General features: G+C 40.5%; 1 protein-coding gene across 6 annotated transcripts in view; it reads left to right on the top strand.

Annotated features, from left to right (window-relative positions):
- Tfpi (tissue factor pathway inhibitor) overlaps positions 1–22235 on the top strand; it is a 43797-nt gene that overhangs the window by 3137 nt on the left and 18425 nt on the right. For 4 of the 6 annotated variants that reach the window (XM_048425795.3, XM_048425793.3, XM_048425791.3 and 1 more), the window contains 3 exons: positions 15318–15440; positions 19015–19212; positions 21269–21307. In XM_048425795.3, coding sequence (XP_048281752.2) covers positions 15320–15440; positions 19015–19212; positions 21269–21307 — 358 coding nt within the window. In that variant the 5' untranslated portion in view covers positions 15318–15319. Of the gene's footprint in view, position 1; positions 111–15295; positions 15441–19014; positions 19213–21268; positions 21308–22235 lie in introns of those variants that run through there. The other 2 variants (XM_048425794.3, XM_085680897.2) reach the window with 2 other exon arrangements.

Raw genomic sequence — 22235 nt, 5'->3', positions numbered from 1 at the left:
GGTTCCTAGACCTTGTTCTCAGCGCAACCGCAGAGAGAGAAGAAAGGCCAGACGCGGTGGTACACCTCTGATTCTAGTCCCCGAGAAACAGACCGGAAGATCGCTGCCAGGTGATAACAGCAGCAGTTAGGAACTGATGCTGTGACTCAGAGAGCTGCCCGCCCCCCACATTGTTTCCAAGTTTTCGTTTATTTATAAAATAGGCCGACTATTTCAGATAACTTATGAGTTCTTTCCTCTCTGGCAGCACGTATTGAATAACCTTACCTTCATTGAAGTTTTTAATCTTCTTAATGATCTTCGTTTGTCCATGCTATTTTGTCATAACATTAGAATATTCTTTTCCTGCCTGCTATTGTTATTCCTTTCCCATGAGATTATTTCTAGTTTTCCTTATTTTGGGGCAGGGGTTGAGACAGGGTTTCTCTGTGTAGACCTGAATGTCCTGGAACTCAACTCTGTAGACCAGGCTGTCCACAAACTCAGAGATCTGCCTGCCTCTGCCTCTTGAGTGCTGGGATTAAAGGTGTGCGCCACCACCGACTGGGTCATTTTTGCTCTTAATATTATGAAAAAGAAGTTAGAGTCATACAGTCTAAAGATTTTAGCATCTTTATTTCAAGAGAAATTTTTGTTTTATGCAACCATTTGTGTCAACTACTTTTGTACTTAAAAGAAAAGCATATAAATGTCAGTGAAGTGATCACAGTTTCAAATATGGATCTATTACATCATTAGGAGGTTTTATATTGAGCAATTTCCCGGAAAATTACAGCTCCCTGTAACTAGAGTCAAATCCAAAAGGAGTTGCGCTATTGGATTGGCCAATCTTTCAGTAAATTGATTACTCAGAGCCAGGAACTACCTTGGGAGGGTTGTGTGTGTGTGTGTGTGTGTGTGTGTGTGTGTGTATTCGTGTGTTCTCATTTCTGTTTGTTTTAAATCACTCCATCTTCTAACATTCACTCTTCAGGTCCAAAATGGTTTGTTTCATTACGCCCCATATTTAATTTTTGGTCTGGGGAATCTTTAAAAATGTGATCGACTTATGGCGTTAGTGTCTCCTCCCACCTTTGCATAAGTGCAGAGATAGAACTAGATCGCAATGGCTGCGCGACAAGAGCCTGTACCTTCTGTGCCACCTCCCTGGCTCGAACACAGCAAAAGGAAACAGGATGCTCTCCGGGCTTTGAGAACTATATGGTATTAATTGTCTCCTCACCTTAAATATCTTCCGACTAAAATAGCTCGTTCGTGACACACAAGCAGCGGTGGCCAGGTTATATTGTGTTCCCCAAAGGAAAACAACTGTACTAGACATGAGCTGAAGTTCGTGAGGCTAGCGATTAGCCCTTACTTAGTGCCTCAAACACAGAGGTGGGGTATTTCAGGAGCGGCCACCTCTGGAAGGAATTCAGGCTCCTTCCAGAGCATTCCCACCATTCACAGCAAATCAGTATAGGTAGAGCCCTCTTCATCTCTTAGGACAGCTGTGGAGTCACATGTGCGCCATCTGTGGAACAAGGCAAAGGTGACTTCGGCTGGACCTTCCCAGACAGTGCACTTAGAGGACGAGTAATTTTAAAAAAGCACCCAAGTCCTCAACCCAACAAGATAAAACACATACTCATAGATCCCACCCCCAACCAGGGGTTCTCAGCCTGTGTGGGTCGAGACCCCTTGGGGGGGTCGCAGATCAGATTTTTACATTACGATTTATAACAGGAACAAAATTACAGTTATGAAGTAGCAATGAAATAGTTTTCTGGTTGGAGGTCACTGAAGCAGGAGGAGCTGCATTAAAGGGTGGCAGCGTCAGGTAGGTTGAGGAGCCCCGCCCTAGACAGAGAGTATCGTGGGCTGACATCTAAATCCATCACAGATTACCATGATGAGTCCAGATTAAAGATTTGCTCTTTAGTTAGACATAAGCTAGCTATCTGTTGGGTGATCTTCATAGGATGTAGCATTTAGTGAGTAGAAGGGGTCGCTGTATTTAATAATGGTTACAGTCTTGAAAATCAACATGGCTTAATTACATGAATGTATATTTAGATGTTTTTGTAACATTTAGTTTTTTGTATAATTTTGGTATTTTGAAGAGTTGTAGGTATTTCTGAACAATAAACCTTCACGTGTAGGATAATGTATGATTTGGTAATTACGTCATAAGCCATCTATGTGTTTTCTCCTACCCAACACTTCCCAAAGGCCTGCCTCTTTTTGTCTTGAATCTCTACTCAGTTGAAAAATTCAGCTGTGAGTCTAATTCAAGTGGCCAATGGGAAGGATGACTGAAATTTAAAGGTGAACATTACCACGAACTGTTTGGCTGGGTTCACAACAGCCCAGAAACCATTTAAAGAGGAGTTGTTAAAGCCTTATCTTAAGAAGAGAAAACATCAGACCTTCACAGTTTTAAAAGTTCAGGACTACTTACTCGCCAGTTTGAAAAGTCAACTCTCATCTCCTCCACCCTTCCTCTTTCTTTTCTAGAGACAAAATGGTAACACAAATTTTTGTAGTTTCATACAAGTATATAATGTTTTTTCCTTTCCTTTCCTTTCCTTTCCTTTCCTTTCCTTTCCTTTCCTTTCCTTTCCTTTCCTTTCCTTTCCTTTTCTCTCTGTCTCCCTCTCTCTCTTTTATCAAATCGATTCCCCCTCTCTTCTATAAACCTTCGCATAAATCACTGAGTCTAGTTAGGGTTGCCAGTATGCACAAGGATGTTCCTCTACTAGAAGTTGGGCATCCTACTGTGGGTCTATCACAGTCTGACTCAAGTTTTTTTTTTGTGTGTGTGTGTGTTTTTTTTTTTATTGTAAAAAGATACTGGTTAAGACCAAACCAAAGAGAGTTCTCTAGGTAAGGCCCCAACTAAGGAGTATAAGAATTATAAAGGCAAAACCCACAAAGTTATAATTTTGGGGAGCCAAATTAACTCAGATCCTGCCTGGTGCAGGCAAGTCCAGCAGGCACCTCAGTCATTCCAGTAAACAAGGGTTTCAAACAAAACCAGAACGTAGCAGTCAGTCTGTCTCATCATGTGACCCATTACCTTGTAGGAACAGCTGAGGCAGTGAGATATTTCACAATAATCAGCAATTTTTTAAGAATAGCCCAACTACAACAGGAAGTGACCCATCTTGGGCCAGCTGATGGTACATTCAAGGTAAAAGCAACTTCCTTATGGCTTATACAAGCTAAAAACGATTTTCTGTTTACAAACTGAGCACAGGAAATTTATCCTCTAAACATAAAGGTCACCACCACGCTACCATGAGCCATACTCAACAAAAGAGATTTTTCCCATCTCCAGCAACCGTCAGTTATCAATACCTTTCAAGTGGGGCCTCCTGAGTCCCGTTCTCACCCAGGCCAGAATGTCGACTTGCTTGGTCTTGTACAGGTCTTGTGCGCGCAGTCACAGTGGCTCTCAGTTTTGAGAGCCAAGGCCAGAAGACAGTATTTTCCAGCACTCTTCCTCTGGTTTTACTATCTTTCCACCCCACCTTGTTTAGTACTGTCTGAGCGTGGGGGAACGTTGTGATATAGACGTCTCATCTAAGGATGAATACTCCATAGTCAATTATTTCCTGTACTTTACCAGTTGGGGCTCTTCCTAATAGCAGCACAAAGAAACTGCTCTGTTAGGTTTGGGGGTGAAAGCTGCAAGGATAATCTGTGTTTGTAAGAATAAGTATTAAAAGGTGGCTTGATACTTAGCAAAACAATAGTAGTGGGTTCTCCCCAGAGCCTATGACCTCCTCAGCCATGTGTTCTGGGAAAGAATTATAGTACCAGGCCTGAGTTTCTTCTTGTGGAGTGAGCCTTAAAACATCCAATTAGAAAGCTGTTGATCACTCCCATAACTCGTGCCTCTGTTTGTACAAATAGGCACACATTGCCCAGCTGGTCACTGTTGCGTCTCACAAAGCAGCTGGGTAAGGACAGAAGTGCTAGTTCAGCAGGCAGAGCACTTGCCACATAAGCAAAAAGAAGTTCGAATCTCCTATACCCTTCTAAAAGCTGGGTGGTCATGGAGCTCTTCCTGTCATAAAACCCTGTAGGAGGGATCAGGAAATCGGCAAGCTGGTGAGGCAAACCAGTTCAACAGTGAGTTCTGGGTGCAGTGAAGACCCTACCTGGACCCCAAAGGTGGAGAGTGGTTGAGCAAACATCCAATGTTAACCTCAGGCTTCTACACACATGGCATTATAACCCCCCACATGGGCGCACGCACGTGCACACACACACACACACACACACACACACACACACACACACACACACAAGAGAAACATATAGATATACAGGTGGAGCCATTTGTCCACATATATAGATACACATGTGTTCAAAACTACTCTCAGAAGGCAACAATTGAAGAGAAGTTTGGCCATGAAGCTCTATCTCTACTGTGTTCATGAGATTAAGTCGGAACTGGATTCCAGGAGTACTGAGGTCATAAGACCCTGGCAGGGGAAATTGTTCAAAAGTTCTTTTTAATTTTTAGTTGGAAATATCTTTTTAGGAGACACATATGCATATACTAAAGAGAAAGAGAAGGAACAGGGAGATGAAATGGGATGAGAATATGGGCAAACTAGAGAAGGATTATACCATTTATACCTATGATTTCTACATCTTAGTAGTCACGTGATAAACTTTGGTTGCATAGTGCAGGAACAACCAGAACTTGGAGATTTGTAGCTGTGGAAAAAGAACTTGTTTGAGAAAAGTAGACTCTGTGACTGGTGATGGTGATCGTAGGTCAGGGGCCCTCACTTCTGACACAGATCCCTGCTATAGACTGACCTATACTCTCCCCAGAACTGCAAGTGGGAGCCTGGCCTCAAGTGTGAGGATATTTGAGGAGATGTGTTTTAGGAGGTAATTAAAACTCAATAGAAGGCAGGTTGTGTTTCTCATCCGTTGGGTTTGATGGCTGTGTGGTAAGATGAAGACGTAAGAGGGCAGCCATTTGCAAGCCAGAGAGAGCCCTCTCCAGGAACCAGCCTGACCAGCATTAGTCCAGGACACAGCAGTCTACAGGGTGAAACTTCCCTGCTGTGTAAGCTGCTCACCATGTGGCACTGTCTTATGACAGCCTAGTGTACTGGACAGCATCTGTGTCTTCAGCCATAGAACCGCTTTGTTGTTACCTGTGAAGATGAGTCTCAAGCTATGTCATCTGGTCTGGAACGACAGCAAAGGAAAGCCACCCTCAACTAGTCCAGTTCTCATTCTTCCCAGACTAAACCATCCGAGTTGCCTACCTGCAGTTGTACCTTCTCATCGGGACTACCAGCCTGCAAATTAACGACTTTCCTTCTCTTCTTAGATTTTTATTTCACACTTTCACTAAAACAAATCCAATAATTTGCGAACATACCTACAAGAATATTCAAAATCTCCTACACTGTTAGATTCAAGAAAAACTTTGACAATCCATTCCCTTATTTGGAACCAGGATTTGTTTCCTGTATAAAACAGCGATGAGATAATTTTCTTTTTCCTTACCAAGAGGGCAGGATACAAATGAGAAAGTCAAGGGGACGCTGAATGCTCAGTAACGAGAGCTGCTGTTTGCGTCACCGCTGTCCTGATTTAATTGGCACACTGTGGCTCCCGCAGCTCATGGTAGAGGAGAGCATCTCCAGGTTCCTTCGAAACAAGCTCAACACAACACGGTAAACCAGACAAACCAAAAGCTGATAATGGGGAAGGACTTAAAAGAGGCTCTTTCCGTTTTTCTTTTCCTTAGCTGATTCTTTAATGTGTGAATCTGCGGTTTCTGTCCCCCCCGAAGTTTAGGGAACAGGGAATTACCAGATACGTGGCACACTCTCAAAGACATTCTTTTTATCTGGCTTAGTCTCATCTGTTTATTTGGGTTTTATCATTGGGCAAACTTCTACAGCATTTCTACATGGGAGATGCAGATTTCAGATTTCTATCTTTCTTTTTTTTATTAATATGGTTAGTTTAGAACTGGGCTGAAACTTGAATTTCTGTGTATATGTGGATAGAGTAATGGGAAATACTTTTCATTAATAAATATAATTGCTAATAAAATAGAGCTTAAATGAGAAGAATAAAACATTTGAGCAATATTCAGTATTAAAAATGATGACAATAACCACTATATAATTTATGTAATTTAATAAATTTTACTTATAGGATTAGCAGAGCAGAGAAAGCTGGCTTTATCCTGTTGTAGCAGAGACTGCCTAAGTCTTTTTTGCAAGAGGCAGTTAATAGAATTCAATAGAGATGCAAATAATGCATTTGTTAGTTTTCTGTTTTCCTGTTAAAATTTGATGCCTATTCCATACATGTTAGTTCTTTTAAGAGTGTTGCAGGCAAATGCGGCGGCAAATGCTGCCCAGGACCCCCTCTGCTTCTGTCACTTCCTAGTCATCTAGGCGTTAGATATTAGAATGTAAATGATGGATAGCAAGCATAATTTCAGTAAGCCTGCCCAGGTGGTTGCACAGCGTAATCGTCAAGATACAACAACCTCGCAGGTAGGAAATCTCTCTGAAAACATCATATCACTACAAAAATGTACAATCTTTTATAGTTACATGTCTTTGTGCTTCTAATACCATTTTTGAAATTAACGTTTACCCATATCTTATATCCAGAGTCCTATTCTAGCTTCATTTAAATTTTAGTCGTAAAGGAGCCCGGTACTCACATCTTGCTTACAGCCATGACCCTGTGCCGGAGGAATGTGGCTCCCAGGAAAGTTAGCAAGGAGATAAGCGAGGGCTGTGTGGACGCACGGGTCTGTGGAATGCTGCAAACGTGCGGCTTCTCAGCCATGCTTTCCCCGGGAGATTCACCCAAACATTTGCATTCCCACGATATATGTTTTCAGAAAACACTCTTTTCCTGAGACTGCAAATCTGGTTCACAGACTTCTTCCTGAGACCGAGACGTTCCTCCTCCAGAGAATGTGACCTGATAGTCTCACCAAAAATGCTTTAGACAACAGTTCATTCCAGCACCTAGTTATTATAGGCGTGTTAGAATTTCCGGTTGAAAATACTGCTTATATACAGTTAAATTCAAAACACGGAAAAGACTGGCCAAGCGAGCCTTCTCCAACCACAGCAGCAGCAACAACAGAAGACAAAACCAAAACCCCCAAATCCTGAAAATATAGAAAAAAAATGAACCAGTTATGAGAACGGCTTTGTAACTTCTCTCTCTCTCTCTCTCTCTCTCTCTCTCTCTCTCTCTCTCTCTCTCTCTCTTTCTCTCTCTCCACGGTGTAGTTTTATACTTTTTTTTCCTGTCTTCATTTTCCGTGGCTTTAGGGTGCTGCTAACTCACCCAAATCAAGACACTGCAAAGAAAAAGGCACGTGGCTTGAGAAAGTAGCCTGCCATGGTTTACCAGGCATGACCCCTGGGCTCCCCGAATTGTGCAGACAGACACACAGAGGGGAAACAGCATTAGCTGCGCTGCTAAGAGAGCCTTGCAGGAAGGCGGACGACGTTTCTTCAGAATGTTTTGCCTTCCTAGCGGTTAAGTTTACCCCTCATGCCTTCACTGGTGGACCATAAATAAAGAATCAGCCGAAGTAAAATTTCTGTCTTTTCAGACATAGGAAAGTGTTCACTAGATTATATATTCATCATAAAACTTTTTTTGTTTGTTTGTTTGAGCAGGCTTTTACTGTGCAACTCACTATGTAGACCAGGCTGGCTGTAGAGATCTGCCTGCCTCTGCCTCTACCTCTGTTAGGATGAAAGACATGCTCCACCATGTCTGTCTACCCCATAAAACTTCCTAAAAGATCAAAAAAATGGGAGAAAGGTAAAGAAAATCTGCACCAGGAAGCTCCAAGTTACTAGCATCAAACTTGTAATACATGTGCATTTTTTTTTTTTTTTGAGATAGGGTTCCTCTCTGTGTAACAGTCCTGGATGTCCTGGAACACGCTTTGTAGACCAGGCCGGTCTCAAACTCACATAGATCCCCCTGCCTTTGCCTATCTCTGCCTCCTGGGTCCTGGGGTTAAAGACATGCACCACCATGCCTGGCTCATGTGCAAAATTAATAATGAGTTTCTTGGATAATTTACACCTGACAAAATAATGTGTTCACTGCAGAAAGGCTGGACTAGACCATGAATGTCTACCTGTCGTAGCTGCCTCTTCATGTGTGTGCACAGCAGAAGGGCCGGACTAGACCATGAATGTCTACCAGTCGTAGCTGCCTTTTCATGTGTGTGCACTGCAGAAGGGCTGGACTAGACCATGAATGTCTACCAGTTGTAGCTTCCTTTTCATGAATATTATATTAGAAAGCTAGTATTCTTCAAATTTCCCCTCCCACTTCCTTAGTCTTATGGGGAAGGGTCACGATCCAGCTATCTCATTTAGAGCTATTCTTATTCTCCATACCAGTTATGGGTGCCTGTTTCAATCACCATCTTCTGAAAAAAGAAGCTCCTCTGATGAGGACTGAGAGATGCTCGGATCCCTAGATACAGTGATAAGTCATTAGGAGTTGGTTTAATATTATGTCCATTTAGCAGAATGTCATTATTAGCTTCACCTCCAAGGCCTATGACCTTGCTGGGGTTTTGGGCTCAGCTAACAGTATCAGGCAAATAAATAAATAAATAAATAAATAAATAAATAAATAAAATTAAAAAAAAAATACCATGTCCTGTAAGCTAGCCAAAACCCCATCATGAATGGGGAAAGGGCACATGAAAATTCCATTGGCTAGTTGTAAGTCCTGTGTCAGAAAAATAAATAAAATTAAAAAAAATACCATGTCCTGTAAGCTAGCCAAAACCCCATCATGAATGGGGAAAGGGCACATGAAAATTCCATTGGCTAGTTGTAAGTCCTGTATCAGATAAATGGCAAGTATTTCCTATTACTCTGTAGGCTTTTGTATTTTTCTTCCCTGACTGTTTTGTAGGATATGCTGCTAGTGGTAACTGAATGCAATTTATTTTCGTCTTATTTGTTGTTTTTGCTTTCGCTGTCATTTCTAAGAGATTTTTGCCTAATCTAAGACCCCAAAGTTTTCATCATATTGCCAAGCAGATTACAAGGTTCAGTTCTCCCACTTAGGCCGTTGGCCTGTTTTTAGTGTAATTTTGTTTATGATGCAAAGGGAAGGGTCTAGTCTCATTGTTTTGAAATGTGGCTATCCATACATGCCAGCATCGTTAGGTGAAAAGATAAATATTTCCCTACTGAATGGTCTTAAAACGCTTGACATTCTCAGTTGATTGTAGACATTGATCTGTTTAATGATTCTCAGTTCTCCACCAATCTTTATGACTGCCAAAATACATTGATTACTATAGCTTTGAGTTGTTTTCAGTTTCTGCATATGATTGGTTCACACTAAGTGTACAAATGAGTGGAATTTCCTGTGTCATTTTCATATACACATGTCACAATTCACTATCCAAATTCACCTTTGTTAATCCTTCTGCTTTCAGACTACGTTGTTATTTTCTCTTCATTCGTTTGGCTCTGTGGACTTAGCATGACGGTTTTCGTTTGTACCCAGTTTTTTGGGACTAACTTGATTTTGTCCTTCTTTGTGGACACATGCTTACAGCTCCATTATGCATATGTCACACTCTTTCTTTGTTCGAATGACAAAGGCACCCACCTGTATCACAAAGTGTGAGTCCTCCAGTCTTGTTCTGTTATGTGGTTGCTTTAGTTATGGTAGTAGCCAGAGTCTCCACATTAATTTTAGGATTTCCCTGTCAGTGATGACAAAAGAAAATCCTGCTGGGGAGTGCACAGAAGTTCCAGGAAATATGTAGATTACATCAAGTAATATTGTGATGACAATATTAACAGTAAATATTAATAGTAAATCTTTCCTTCTGGGAAAGATGGGTATATTTTAACCAATTTAGGTCTTAAATTTCTATATATTTTTACTAGATTAAATATACATCCTGTATAATAAATAAGATACCTGCCGGTATCCCTCTTCATTTAACCCTGCTGTCTGATAAGATGAATATAGATGGGAGGATGTTGATAATACAGAGGAATATGAACACTCAAAAGAATTTTAACCATCCTATGTTTTTAGAATTCCTTATTATGCATTATAATCAGGGAGGTTGGTTTTGTGATGATTCCTGAGTAGCTCTCATATAACTTTCATTATGTTATAATAAGTTGTTATAATATTAGGTTATCAATTTTCTTCAATGAAACATAACATTTAAAAATTTATACACAAGACACATCGTATTTACGTGCGCAGAGCATAAAAATCCATGCATATGTAACAGCATACACAAGCTCTAGATGAAAGCACACTGATTTGTTCCAGTGGTAGTTTATTGTGGGAGAGGACGAGTCAATGGGATGAAGAAGGAAGAGGTTAGGGCTCTACTTGCATTTTTCTATAAAAGTGTTTTCATGTACATCTGTTAAAATTTTAAATATTCGTAATAATAATTATGGCTATAGCTTCAGAGAGATAGTTTTGTCAGCGTCTGTTACAACAAGACTAAATAACATACTGAACTTGAGATCAAGGGTGACGTTGAGCCGCTGGTTGAGGTTGCTCACAGTGAGGAACATTAGTCAATAGTAGGTCATTGAAATGTTTCTGGGGGGGGGGGGGCTGTAGAAATGGCTCAGTGGTTAAGAGCACTGACTGCTCTTCCAGAGGACCCGGGTTCAATTCCCAGCACCCACATGACAACTCACAACTGTCTGAAAATCCAGTTCCAGGGGATCTGACACCTTCACATCAATGCACATAAAGTAAAGATTAAAAAATTAAAAAAAGAAAAGAAAAAAATGTTTCTAGGGGCTGGAGATACGGTTCAGCAGTTAACAGCACTGGCTGTTCTTCCTAGGTACAAGTCCCGGCACCCACATGACAGCTCACAACTGTCTGTAACTTTAGTTCCAGTGGATCCAACACCCTCACACAGACATAAATGCAGACGAAACACCAAAGCACATAAAATAAAAATAAATAGTTTAAAAATGTTTCTAAATGGAAGGCATCCTACACTTGCAGTCAGGTACAGACCACTCTCGGCCCACTGTCTAGTGGTGGTGGGGTTGTAGAACGGTAGGCAGTGGTAGAGGACAAGGGACTGAGCTCAGATTCACAGGAGAGTGCTCAAACTAATTTACTAGCAAGGCTATCCTGTGTTGGAAATGACATACATGGCCACTGTTTGCAGAGGACGATAGAATAAGAGTTATAAATAAGCTGATAATAGTTAAAATTAATATTGCTTCAAAAATTCCATTGAGAATGCCTTTAATCCCAGCATTCAGGTCCAGAGGCAGGAAGATCTCTGTGAGACTGGGACTAACCTGTTACATACTGAGTTCCAGGCCATTCAGGGTTCCATAGTGAGACCCTGTCTCTCAAAACAAACACACAAACAAAAAACTCCGGAACCTCCCACAACACTGAGTACAAATATATAAGGTTCTGGAAATTTACAGCAGGAAGATTGGTCATCCAATGCAGTAGATAACTACCTTTTGTAGTTAATTTTTATATATTGTATATTTTTAATTACTTTTACTTTTTGAGCAATTATGTAATTACATAATTTCCCCTTTCCCCTTTCTGCCTTCAGACCCTCGCATATACTGCTGCCTCCTCGTCTCTTTCAAAGTCGTGATCTCTTTATTAATTGTTACATGCATAAATGTACATGTGTATGTATGTATGTATGTATATACATATATATATATCCCTCAATCCAGCCTACTCACTTTGCATAATGTTACTTGTACGTACATTTTCAGGGCTGACCATTTGGTATTGGATAACCAGTTGGTGCGCTTATCCCTTGGGAAGACTGACTCTTTGACTTTCAGCATCCCTTAGTTGCTTGTAGTTTGTATAGAGTTGAAACCATGTTTGTTTTGGGCTATAGAGATGACTCAGCTGTTAAGAGCCATTAATGTTCTTTCAGAGGATCAGAGTTTGGTCCCAGCACCCATATCAGGGTGCTGACAACCACCTGTAACTCAGGTCTAGGAGGTCCAACACTTCTTCTGCCACTCTGTCCCTTCCTTGCCACTACAGACATAGATGCATATGTGCGCCACAGACATAGATGCACATGTGCACCACAGACATATAGATGCATATGTGCACCACAGATATATAGATGCATATGTGCACCACAGACATATAGATGCATATGTGCACTACAGACATATAGATGCATATGTGCACCACAGACATATAGATGCATATGTGCACCACAGACATATAGATGCACATGTGCACCACAGACATATAGATGCACATGTGCACTACAGGCATATAGATGCACATGTGCACTACAGACATATAGATGCATATGTGCACTACAGGCATATAGATGTATATGTGGACTACAGACATATAGATACACATGTGCACCACAGACATATAGATGCATATGTGCACTACAGACATATAGATGTATATGTGGACTACAGACATATAGATGTATATGTGCACTACAGACATATAGATGCATATGTGCACTACAGACATATAGATGCACATGTGCACTACAGGCATATAGATGCATATGTGCACTACAGACATATAGATACATATGTGCACTACAGACATATAGATGCACATGTGCACTACAGACATATAGATGCATATGTGCACTACAGGCATATAGATGCATATGTGCACTACAGGCATATAGATGCATATGTGCACTACAGACATATAGATGCACATGTGCACTACAGACATATAGATGCATATGTGCACTACAGACATATAGATGCACATGTGGACTACAGACATATAGATGCATATGTGCACTACAGGCATATAGATGCACATGCGCACTACAGGCATATAGATGCACATGTGCACTACAGACATATAGATGCACATGTGCACTACAGACATATAGATGCATATGTGCACTACAGACATATAGATGCATATGTGCACTACAGACATATAGATGCACATGTGCAGTACAAACATATAGATGCATATGTGCACTACAGACATATAGATACATATGTGCACTAAGACATAGATGCATATGTGCACTACAGACATATAGATGCATATGTGCACATAAAAAAGATCAGTCATGCTGTATATTGCCTTGCTCACTCCAGATCCCTTCTAGCTTTGGCATCTTTTGAATCAAGTTTGGGGAATTCGTAATCCATTTGGGTTCTCCGAATGCTCCATCTTAAAGGCCCTACTCTGAAAGGTTCCTCTTTTCACAAACTGGAATTGTCAGGGTTATTTTCTACCTGTTTGGACCTGGTATGTAAAGAAACTTTATGGTGCAGCATCCAGGAAAGATGAGGACCACATTCCATGCTGGGGATGGGGCAGGGACTGAGAGGAGCTGGACTGAGACAGAGAATAAAGCAATTAGAGACTCCTGATGGTGCTCAGTTCTCTGGCTCGAGTCGTCTCTGAGATGAACTTAAACTGGCCCTTCTAGGCTTAGGTAGTTCTACATTTTCTGGAATGTGGCTAATGACATTTTGACCTAATTCATCTAAGTTCTTAGTTTTGGCTACTTGAAACTGAACCAAGACTAAGTGACTAAATATAAGCAATGTTTTAAGCTGCAGCTTTGAAATAAGACATGATAGATTGAGAGTCTCTATCCTTGAGTTCTTAGCAGGCGTTCAACTGAGCCTGTACTCTGAGCCACCTAGACAAAAGGTCTGCTTCATGTTACATTCAAAATACAGCTGCCTTGGACTTTTCATGGAATCAAATGGAATTTAAGAGTCTCTGAAAGGACCCTGGTGGTGGTGGTGCACGCCTTTAGTCCTGGCTCTCTGGAGGCAGAGGCAGGTGGATCTCTGTGAGTTCCAGGCCAGCCTGGCTGTTATACAGAGAAACCCCATCTTGAAAAAAAGAAAAGCCTTTGATAGTGTTTGAAAAGTAAACGAAAACCTAGAAGTTTGGCAGAAATGCTCTCTATAATCACATGTGTGTATCAGAATCTCATAACGACGTGCGGTCTGTTCCATGAGGTACAAATATCTAACATTGCTGCCGACTGAAATTCAGACATGCTTTAGCATTTCTAGTGTGTCGTGAGGAACAAGACTAGTTTGCCAGTGATTTTAGTGATGCAGAAGTAAAATGGTACTTATTACTTTACTTCTCACATATTCCAAGGCCAACCATGTAATTTTATTTATTTTTTTTCTACTTAGCAGTATCCTGATTTGGCATTTTCCAAACTCCAGAGTTATGACAGAAATCTCTAGACCTTAAAAATTATTCAGTCTTAGGCATCCTTCTGTAGAAGTAGAAGTTGACAAAAGCAATTTTGTATACAGTAAAAACCGTGATGAAGGTGTATCTCTAGGTCATGTGTTTGCTCCTGACGCTAAAGCTTCAACATCCTGTGTTCTTTGTTTCCTTTCACCTTTGAGGGCAAAGGGGAAGTCATTTTTTTTTTTTTTTAAGCTACGTGTTTTTCAACTTCTTTTCCTTTTTAGATCTAGATCTTTAAATCAGTTTGAAACAGGAAATGTCTCACTTCCTGCAGGAATTCATTCCCCTCAGGGTGCAAAAGTGTCGGCTCATTGCTTCTCCACAAACTGGGGAAAGGTGAACCGAGGGGTTGAAGAAGGGAGTGGCTGGGATGAAAGGCACATCTGTTGTGTGCAGTTACTTCATGCTTACCTCACAGAAAACCTGGTTTAAACGTGGGCTATAAAACAAAAACCACAAGAACCAAGAGGGAGAACTGTGAAAATGCTTCTTTTCCCAAAGAGGGACCAAAGCAGACGGGAAGGGTAATAAAAAATGGGAAGTTGTCTGAAGAGTGTTAACCAAAGAAAATGCTGGAAGAATTAACACACAATTAGTTCTGACAAAGAAAGAAAAGCAGCTGAGTGGTGAGGAAAATGTAACTTGTTTAGACTGAAATCACGTTTTTATTAATTCATCTTAGGTTGCATTTAAAACACTGCCCCATTATTCTGCCGTGTCCTCCCTGACCTGTATGTAAATCTAGATTACACACGTGAGAGATGGCACCAATCCACATTAACTCGCACCTAAACATCTCTCTCCTCATTTCCCCCTTCGCTTGTATTTTCAAGGCTAAAAGATGGCTTCCAGTCAAATATTAGTAAATGCACACACACAGAAGTGACTGTCTCTCTAAATAGTTCAAGGACGTGTTTCAGAGGTGAACTTCAGAATGTGTGGTCAACACCTGAACACGTATTCAGTTCCCTCGGAGCAGTGTGCTAGAGTTCTACCGGCCCACAGACACATCCACACGGGTTCCTTAGTAAGCATGTTTGTGTTTTGTGTTTCAGAAATGACTTATATGATGAAGAAAGAACGTGCCTTCTGGGCATCCGTGTGTCTGTTGCTTAGCGTCACCCCTGAGCTTCTCAATGCTCTGCCTGAGAAAGCTGATGAACAATCAGAAACCACAGGTAAATGTTGCAAAGTTGATCTGCTGGGGTTTTTTGTTTGTTTGCCAAAACTCTCAGTTTAGTATAAAGTTCATATTTTTCATTATGTTGGGAATTTTAATCTCTTAATTTTTGTTTTACTACTTTATGTGTATGTGTGTTTTGCCTGTTTGTGTGTATGTGGACCGTGTGTGCAGTGTCCTCAAAAAACCAGAAGACAGCATTAGATCTCTTGGACCTGGAGTTAGAGACAGTTGTAAGCTACCATGGGTGTGCTGGGAATCAAACTCTCATCTTCTGGAAGAGCAGCAGGTGCTCTTAACTGCTGAGCCATCATTCCAGCTCCCTTAGAATTTTTTTTTGTAAAACAAAGTAGTATTTTCCTTAAGATAATTCTTGTATTATTAAGTGGGTTACGTTTTAGACTATACAAAACCAAGTCACTTCAGCAAGAGAGACTTTTGTTTGTTTCTTGGAGTCAGGGTTTCTCCCTGTAGCTCTGGTTGTCCTGGAACTCCCTCTGTAGACCAGGCTGGCCTCGAACTCACGGAGATCCACCTGCCTCTGCCTCCCGAGTGCTGGGATCATAGGCGTGTGCCAGCACAGCCTGGCTCTGAAGAAGATTCTTACCGACATGATTTTAACTTTGAGCTAGGAAAAAGAACTGTGTCTACAAGCTTCAGTCATCCTCTCCGTCTTACTAGTATTTTCAAAATAAGAGTGCCTGAGATGAAACTCACATTGGAGTCTTACTTGAGCTGCGCATCAAAGAAACTAGTGTGGAAGTGAGGTTCAACTCCACAAACTGTGTCAAAAATAAAAACTCAAACAGGTGTCATAGAAATTTATATATTTCTCCCAAAGTAACATTTTGTATAAAATTATTGCCAGAGCTCAGGTTACTGGTAATGGAAAATCTTAGCAACGTGATAGTCTCCAAATTTATCTTATTTCTGACATATATATATATATATATATATATATATATATATATATATATATATATATATATATATATATATATAGTTCCATATATACATTCTCATCTCTAGTGAATTGGTTTCGTGAATTCCCCTTAACAAAGGTTGGGTAAGTATATTTTCTGAGCCCAAAACTGTAGCTGATGGTGAGTGAAAGTCTTAAATTCTCACAGCTTCATAGAGTGTTCTCACTGCGTAGCTCAGGTTGACCTTACACTTACAAGCTTTTGCTTCTCCACACAGGGCTAGGATTGCAGGCAGGGGTCCCGCACCTAGCAATAGCTTGACTTTATAGTAGATATGACATAGTGGCATTTCATTTGTATTTTAATAAAGAAAGCTTACCTAAAGACCAGAAAAGTAAAACAGCCACACTGGCCAGCATTATAGACCAGGCAACAATGACACACACCTTCAACCCTAGAAGCTTGCCATAGAAACCAGGCAGTGGTGGTGGTACACACCGTTAATCCCAGAACTAGACAGGATTATAAAATGGGAGGAGACAGCACTCAGTCACTGTCTCATTCTGAGGTTTCCTGGAGGCAGGATCACAGTTTTCAGACTGAGACTGAGATAAGAGCCAGTGGCTGACTGCTTTATTTTCCTGGTCTTCAGGTTGAACCTCAATAATTGTCTCTGAGTTTTTATTAACCGTACTTCAACTTGAAGCTCTCTTGATCAATGAATCGCACAGTCTTATCTAGGTTTGTTTTGTTTCCATTTGGTCTTTAGTTATTTTTGCAATACCCAGAGTCACGAGCATGTGGACCTTAGACAGTAAGCAACCTGCAGGCTCTAAATTCACAAACAATCTCCAGGAAAGTAAAATCCTAGCATCAGGGCGACCCGTAACCTTGAGTGCCCCATAGTCTATTGAGACTTTTTTTTCTTGACATCCAAAGACACAGGAAAGGGAACTAAGATTCAGTACCAGATTTTCATAGGAAAATGATTTGCAACTTTATAAACCAAAGTCTTAGAATGCTATTGATTGGAAATCGCATTATTAAATCTAATTGTTTACCCAAATGCCAGAGAGGGCATTTCGGTCATACAGGTTTGTGACAATATTTTTCTTATTAAGATTGTGTAGTATACCTGTTATAACATGTGACGGGCAAGTCTATCATTTTCTGGTATAAATAAGAGCAACTTACTTAATTTCTGCAGTTTTTTTTTTTTTTGGTTGTAAGGTGACGATAACACTCACATGACAAAATGGTGATCATTAGATAATTTTATAACAAAGTTCTGGGAAATTAATTACTCAGAAAAAAAAATCCCGGTATTACTATAACTACATAAACAACTTTGAAACCACAAAGAAGCTCTTTTGTGGTACTCTCTCACCCTCTAGTGGCAGAACTGTTAAACAATGGGCCGCACTTGGGCTCTGTTTTCCTGAACACACACACACACACACACACACACACACACACACACACACACACACGAGATCTCAGTTAACAAGAGCTTATATAAATCAGTAAAGGAGACCTTACATAGTCTAGTCCCAGCCTGGAGAGTGGGAGTCAAGTACAGAATCCTCCTAGTCCGTTAATCTAATCAGTATCGCTCCACCCATACCTCAGACCTGCTCAGAAGCCATCTCTGGGAGACTCGATTCTGCAAGTTGATAATTAACTCCAACTATCACAGTCTTAAGTGTAATTTTATTATTCCTATAAATGTCTGGGCTGGGGAGATTATAATGTGTTTGTCTTGCAAGACCAGGACCCGAGTTTTATTCTAGAATCTACTTAAAAAATGCTGGACTTTGCTGGTGCATGTGTGTAAGCCTGGTGGTGGGAAGCCCAGAAAGGCAGATTCCTGGAGACCACTGTCCAGACAGCAAGCCAGCCAGCCTCGCCTACCTGTTGGGTTCCTGGCTAGTGAGAGATGGAGAATAGTTGAAGAAAGAGAGTCAGGGTGCATGTGTATCCTCCATATATATGCACACAAATAAACGAGTACACACATAAACAGATAAATAAATGAGAACAGACTAATTTCTGTGTTAGAATCTTAATATTGTTCAAAAATGGCTAGAAAAAGATATTAGTTTAATACCTATAACTATAATAATAAAATACAAATGGAAGAAGATACTTGGAAGTCACCTAAATCAAATTTATATGAACCCTTTCCAAAAGTTTGTTTTAAAATTGCAAGGAATTTGAAAGATGGATTTATCACTAGAGTAGCATTGCTCTACAAATTTATGCTTTGCTTTAAAATATTTCTATATGAAAACATTGAAGTGATGTCCACTCATGTTTTATAAGTTTATAGGTCGGGAGCTGTGCGGATGGATTTTACTCTAGCAGAGCACGGCTGCCCTCTAGAGGACTAATTAGCTCATGGCGTTTAAAGTTTCAAGCACCTTCTTTAAGGATTGTGAACAAATTATGAAAGCCGTGGAACATATGTGCACACTTGGCTGGCAACTGTCACGGAACTCACAATAATTTTACTTTTTCTGTTCTAACTTCCTTATTTAAAAATCGAGAGTGAAAACTATGTATTTGACAAGATGACAACAAGGACATTGTCATGGTGTTGGCAGAGACTTAAAGAGAATTAAACGTGATATTCTTATTCCTACCCTGTAGATTCTGCGCTGCCACTAATGAAACCGAAGCAAACATTTTGCGCAATGAAGGTTGACGATGGGCCGTGCAAGGCCATGATCAGGAGTTATTTTTTCAATATTCTTACTCAACAATGTGAAGAATTTATATACGGGGGATGCAGAGGAAACGAGAATCGATTTGAGACCCTGGAAGAGTGTAAGAAAACATGCATACCAGGTAGGTTTCCAGGAAACTTTTGACACAAAAGCCTGCGTGGTTACCAGGCCTAAATGCAAATTTAGCAATGCTAGAAAAACAGTACCATTTCCCAAGAAATCCCATTGTTTTCTGTAGTTGGAATTTTCTTTGGGCCACCAACCAGCTCCAAAATAGAGACACAGAGACTTATTATTAATTATGAATCCTTGGCTTTAGCTTAGGCCTGTCCCACTAGCTCTTTTAACCAGTTGTAACCTGTTTTCTATTCATCTACATTTTGTCTCCAGGCCTCTACTGTTTCCTTCATTCAGTATGACCTACTTCCTGCTTCCTCTGTATGTTGTTGGTTGGCCCCTGGTGTCTCTCTGTGGTCTCTGTTTCTTTCTTTCCCAGAGCCTAAATTCCTCCTCCAACTTCCTCTCTCTACCCGGAATTCTTGCCTCTACCTCTCCCCTTGCTATTGGCCATTCAGCTTTTGATTAGAACAATCAGGTGCCGACAGGCAAGGTAAAACAGCAGCACCTCTTTACATAGTTAAACAAATGCAGCACATCTCTGCACAGTTAGACAAATACTCTGCGGCAGTTTACATTTCTAGATTTTCCAGTCAGCTGTTGTTTTTGAGCTTTTTCTTTTCAGTTATCATAAAATAATGATGCCTCATTTATCATCTTGGAGTCTACTCTACAGTGGAAAGGGAAGGGACCCTGAAGTTTACAAAGAATTTCATAGGTTCCATGACATGAGTGCAGCCAACTTACCTGCGAGCTGGGTTGGCAGGAAAAGCATTGTTTTTCATACAGACTTGGCTGCACCTGTTTTATAAACAGGATACTCGGACAAGCACTCTTCTTGGAAGATAATGAGTCAGAGACTGTTAGGCTCAGAAGATAAATACATTAACATGTACAAATTTCTGCCACGTGAGTCAGTTTAGCACTTCTAGGTCTGAGATTGAATTAGAAACATCTCCTCCTCCTTTTCCTCCTCCTCCTCCTTTTTTCTCTTTTTGGTTTTTCAAGACAGAGTTTCTCTGTAGCTTTGAAGTCTGTCCTGGAAACTAGCTCTGTAGACCAGGCTGGCCTTGAACTCACAGAGATCCACCTGCCTCTGCTCCCAAGTGCTGGGATCAAAGGTGTGCACCACTATCGCCTGGATGAAATGTGTTATTCTTATTGGAATTTTAATACTACAAAAAAATCCAAATTTCGTGTATGCTGTGCAAACTTGACCAAACCTAGCTTTGGTGTTGATTTTACTGATGTAGGTCTATAAAGCACATGATAATGTATTATCAAATGGAAGATTTTTACTTTGTAGTTGCATCATAATTTCATAACATTTTAAACAATGTTTACAAATTTTATCATTGGTAGTTTTGCCTGATCCTGATGCATAGCAGGGGAGCTACAGGCAGCAAGATATTACACCTTCCAAAAGCTGCATGGAAGAGTTTAAAAGGTTTCAATAAAAAGAATTGATATATATTTGAGGGGATAGACATGTTTAGCCTCACCTCAACATTACTTAATATACCCAGGTATTGAAATGTGACATAACACCTTATCACTATGTAGAAGTCTATATTTTTATCCATCAGTTAAAATCATTTCTAAAAGAGGACGTGTGAGCTGGAGGTTCAATCCAGTGGTAGAGTTCTTGCATAGCATTCATAAAATGCTGCATTTGATAGACACTACGACAAGAAATAACAACGGTACTAAAGCAAACAAACACAAATGACTGGCTGTAGGCAGCAGTGGTGGTGGGGGAGACCTGTCCTGTCCCGGCCTGTCCGAGCACTGTCCCTACAGTGTGGGGCGGAGGAGAAGCCTCTGGCCGTCAGTTCCCCAAAGACTAAGGTGAGGAGGAGGAGAAGGAGAAGGAGGCAGCGGTGGGTGGCTGTGGTGGGGAAAAAATGACTATAATCATCTATAAATAAAAATAAACGAGTCATTAAGACATTCTGTGTGAGGATAATATTAATGGGGTTATGTAATTGTTCTCGTTTAAGGTCAAGCTCATAATATTGTCTTCTAAGTGATGGCCTCTAATTGACGTACTTTCTTTACAGGTTATAAAAAGACGCCTGTGAAGACAACATCCACAGCAGGTACACTTTCGCTTTCATGAAAATTAGTAGCATTTATCTAAGACAGCTGGATATTGCGTTTTTATAGACCGCTGTTGTGTGTTGACTTTGAATCTATGCGGCTTCAGAAACAATGTTTCCTCTGGTGGATACAGTGAAAACTTAGAAATTGCAGACACTGTTCAGTAGGGAGGCTTCACCTGCGTGAGTTTGGCGTCAGGGGCTCTCTAGACCATTTGTTCTCAACCCACAGGTGGGGACTCTCTTGTGGGTGGTTGAACAACCCTTTCACAGGGGCGGATATTGGATATCCTGCGCATCAGATGTCTGCAGTACAATTCGTAACAATAGCAAAATTGCAGTTGCAATGTAATTGTAATGACGTAACAACAAAATAATTTTATGGTTGGGGGTCACCACAACGGGTGGAGCTGTATTAAAGGGTCGCAGCAGGAAGATTGAGAGCCACACAGGTTGTTTTAACAACATGCAGACAGTGAGTTAGCTCTTGATTGCTTCATTTTAGTTCTTGAGTCCACTGGGAATTTTTTTTTTTTTTTTTTTGAGACAGGGTTTCTCTGTGTAGCTTGGAGCCTGTCGTGGAACTTGCTCTGTAGAACAGGGTGTTCTTTCAAGATGGAGATCCATCTGTCTTGAAAGAACAAAACAAACAAGCAAACAAATGAAATAAACTCAGTCACAATTTGTTTAACAAGTAAAAGTGATTATTTATAATTTAAAAACATATCCCTTCAAATATTGAATTGATATTGGTAACAATGTTCAGTACTCCAGTTAAGTAAGGTTGTAGTTATTGTTAGCACTTAAGAAAACAGTATATTTATAAATGAGTTTGTCTACAAGTGAAAGAAGATTTAAATTTTTAATTTTTTTTATATTTTACATACCAACCCCAGTTTCCCTTCCCTCCCTTTCTCCCACCCCCTCC

The sequence above is a fragment of the Myodes glareolus genome, chromosome 21 (genome assembly GCF_982192425.1).
Source record: "Myodes glareolus chromosome 21, mMyoGla1.1, whole genome shotgun sequence".
In the NCBI taxonomy this organism is placed as follows: domain Eukaryota; kingdom Metazoa; phylum Chordata; class Mammalia; order Rodentia; family Cricetidae; genus Myodes; species Myodes glareolus.
Note: the sequence above shows the minus strand (reverse complement) of the source record. Positions and strands in the feature narration are given on the sequence as shown.